Source organism: Gossypium hirsutum, chromosome D02 (genome assembly GCF_007990345.1).
Source record: "Gossypium hirsutum isolate 1008001.06 chromosome D02, Gossypium_hirsutum_v2.1, whole genome shotgun sequence".
Lineage (NCBI taxonomy): Eukaryota > Viridiplantae > Streptophyta > Magnoliopsida > Malvales > Malvaceae > Gossypium > Gossypium hirsutum.
In genome coordinates, this window is record NC_053438.1 from 20,919,485 (window position 1) to 20,922,838 (window position 3,354).

Consider the following 3,354-nt stretch of genomic DNA (forward strand, 5'->3'; position numbering starts at 1 on the left):
GACTTCAAATTTTAAAAAATAAAATATATTTAAATAATAAATCAATAAGAAATAAATAAAAGGGAATCAAAAGTAAGCCAAAAACTACATTTCCTCAAAAAAAGATAAATTTTCTCCATTTTGTTGCTGAATCCTATTACAATGGAAACTTCTTCAATCCACTTACCAGGGGTGTAGCTATCGCGGTTGGCAGGTACTCGGCCCCTAAAATGAAAAAAAAATTATTTAGGTTCCTTTAAAATTTTAAAAAATTTAAACTTATAAAAATAAAATTACACTTTACAATTCCTAAAACTAATAAAAATCGATTTAATCATTTAAAAACTATAATATAAATATTGAAATGATAAAATTACATTTTTACTATTATAAAAATATAAAATTTAATTTCTAACCCTTTTGAAATAATTTCTCACTTCACCTGCAAGGTACCACGGCTGCTCCTACAATGGTGCACCTATTATTTTATTTTACCTTTTCTTTAAATTAAATAAAAACATTGGAACACAGGACATGGAAGCTTCCATTTGACTTTCAATATCTCAATTTCCAACCAGCGTGTCAAGCTCAAAGGTACAAATAGATAGCCAGCGTCGTCTTCAATTTGTCTTCGTAATTCAAATTTCCCATTCTGAATCTTCAAGAACATAAGTAAAACTCCTTGAAATTACACAATAAATTTGTTATTTTTGGTTTTAGTTTGATTTTGATGTAACATAAAAGATGATCATCATGCAGTCCGTGAAATACTATCTTTCAGAGCATCCATCCATCGTCAACTTCCGATGGAGCAACACCCAAACGTTTGGCTCCATGTGGTCCTTCCTCTTCTCCTCCATCTCCGTCTACGTCCTCGCCGCCACCACCCTCCACAGCTTCCTCTCTCACATCCTCCCCAAGCGCCGGGGTGTTCCGCTTGGCCCTATCCCAGCCCTCCACAGCATCTGCATCTCGTTAATCTCCGCTGTCATTTTCATCGGCATCCTCCTATCCTCGGTCGCCGATATTCGCGACACCCGCTGGTTCTGGCGCCGTACGAAAACCATCACAACCCCATTCCAATGGTTCCTCTGCTTCCCACTGGGAACCCGCGCTTCGGGTCGGGTGTTCTTCTGGTCCTACATCTTTTATCTCTCCCGTTTCCTTCACCTCCTCCGAACATTCTTCATCATCCTCCGCCGCCGTAAACTAAGATTCTTTCACCTTTTCAACCAATCAATTCTTTTATTCATGTCTTTTCTATGGCTGGAGTTCTGTCAATCGTTTCAAGTGTTGGCCATTTTATTATCCACTTTGTTATACTCAGTGGTGTATGGGTACCGATTCTGGACGGAGATTGGGCTGCCGACCGCCTGCTTCTCGTTCGTGGTGAATTGCCAGGTGGTGCTTTTGGGGTGTAATTTGGTCTGCCATTTTGGGGTTCTTTTCCTGCATTTTGTGAAAGGTGGGTGCAATGGAATGGGAGCTTGGGGTTTCAACTCTGTTCTCAATGCCGTAATTCTTGGTCTCTTCCTCGATTTCTACTTCAAGAAGCATTTGAAAAAGGGGAAGGTTGGTAACAATAGTGGACAAGCTGTGGGATCTTCTTCTGCTCGTTACCGCCGTCGCTCGGTGTCGGAATTAAAGAGCGAATGATTTTATTCAACCATTCTTTCATTGGTTGTAACTGTAATTTGCTCTATAAGGAAACGAAATGTGTAAATATATTCTTCACATGTTTCAACAGCGATTGTCACCAAAGATAATATGAGAAACAATTTTATAATATTATCACTTTTTAACAGTTAATGGTAAATCATCTTGAATTTCATAAGTTTTATTTAGATTTGATTATCTGAAAATGTAATACTAAACATTAAAAAATACACATATCACGATTGTTAATATTTATCACCAACGATTACTGATAATTAAAGTCACGAACGTCAACTACAGATGTCACGGCTGTAGATAACTATAATTTTTATAAACTACATTTTATATATTTCCTAAAAATTATTGAAGAAACTATCTTTATTATATTTATGCCTTGTTTTGTGAAAAATATTATTTATTATATATATACTAATAGTTAGCTATAAAACAAAAAATAATTATAATTAAATTAAAAGTTTTTGTAAAAAATAAAATATCTTCAAAATAAATGAAAAACTTTTCTCTTTATTCAAAGTAAGTTATAAGAATGATTAAATATTACGAATTAAATTAATTTATTGGTAATTATAAAATTTAGCATTATAATATTAAAACATACTTTATTTACAATGGCATTATTTCAAGTGGAATTGTGATAAATGCATAGAATACTATACAATTCCGAGAAAATAAGGGGTCATTTATTTGGATATAGAAAAGTTGACATATAAATGAAATTTAGGAATTTTTTTATATATTTTACAAAATTATAAGTAAGAAAATAAACAAGTGTGTCATCAATTATATCACTATATCAAATATTCTTAATATAAATTTGGAGAATATGATATTAATACTATTTTATTTTCTCCAGAAGCAGATGAAGCACGTGATTTGAAAATTTAGGAGTTTATTTATTTTTTAAAACGTAATGTAAAGTTAATCTTAAACCAAATGCATAATATTTATTTACCCTTCCAATTTAAAAGAAATTATTTTATTCCTTTCATTTTTTTACACCCTTTACACTTGTGTTACCTATCAAATTATCATAAAATAAATGAAAATTTTAACATTTGTTAATTTTGCTGACGTGGCATATATGTAGATTACTTTGTGGAAATTTTAAAATAATTAATTTTTAAAAATTAAAATTAAAATATTTTAAATATTAACAAATAATTAAAATGATAAAAATTTATAAAAAAATAAAAAAATATTTTCTCTTATTTTTTATTTTTTATTTTTTTAAAAATAATTAATTACAACATGGTATGCACATGACAATCCACATGATGTTAAGCCAACAAAGTTAACAAACGTTAATTGTTTTATAAATTTTGGGTGATTTGATAAACCATGTAGGTTAAAAAAGACAGAAAAATTAAATAGATTACTAAAACAATTTTTTTAAAATGAGAGGGTTAAAAGGTAATTATGCTTAAACGAAAAATGAGTGATTGTTTAATTGGTTGGAATTGTTCATCATAGAGACTGGTAGGCGCCGCGCTTGCGCAGCTGCTGCATCTTAGTGTCTCATTTATATAAATAATTTAACTAGGGCTATAATAATATCATTATCATTATTGACCAAAACACAGACATACGTAATTAATCATGAGATCTAATTTAAATACGCTAATTTTATAGCACAACGATTATACCATAAATTATAAATTATTTTCAATACGATTAATGCACAAATTAATAGATTTGTTG

At 30.6% G+C, this 3,354-nt stretch overlaps 1 protein-coding gene across 1 annotated transcript; it reads left to right on the plus strand.

The window, feature by feature from the left end:
• The first annotated feature begins 471 nt into the window (after positions 1 to 471).
• Positions 472 to 1,786, plus strand: LOC107910173 (elongation of fatty acids protein 3-like). Its single transcript, XM_016837949.2, has one exon. The coding sequence runs from the start codon at positions 724 to 726 to the stop codon at positions 1,633 to 1,635; it is 912 nt and encodes a 303-aa protein (XP_016693438.1). The 5' UTR covers positions 472 to 723; the 3' UTR covers positions 1,636 to 1,786.
• The last annotated feature ends 1,568 nt before the right edge of the window (positions 1,787 to 3,354 follow it).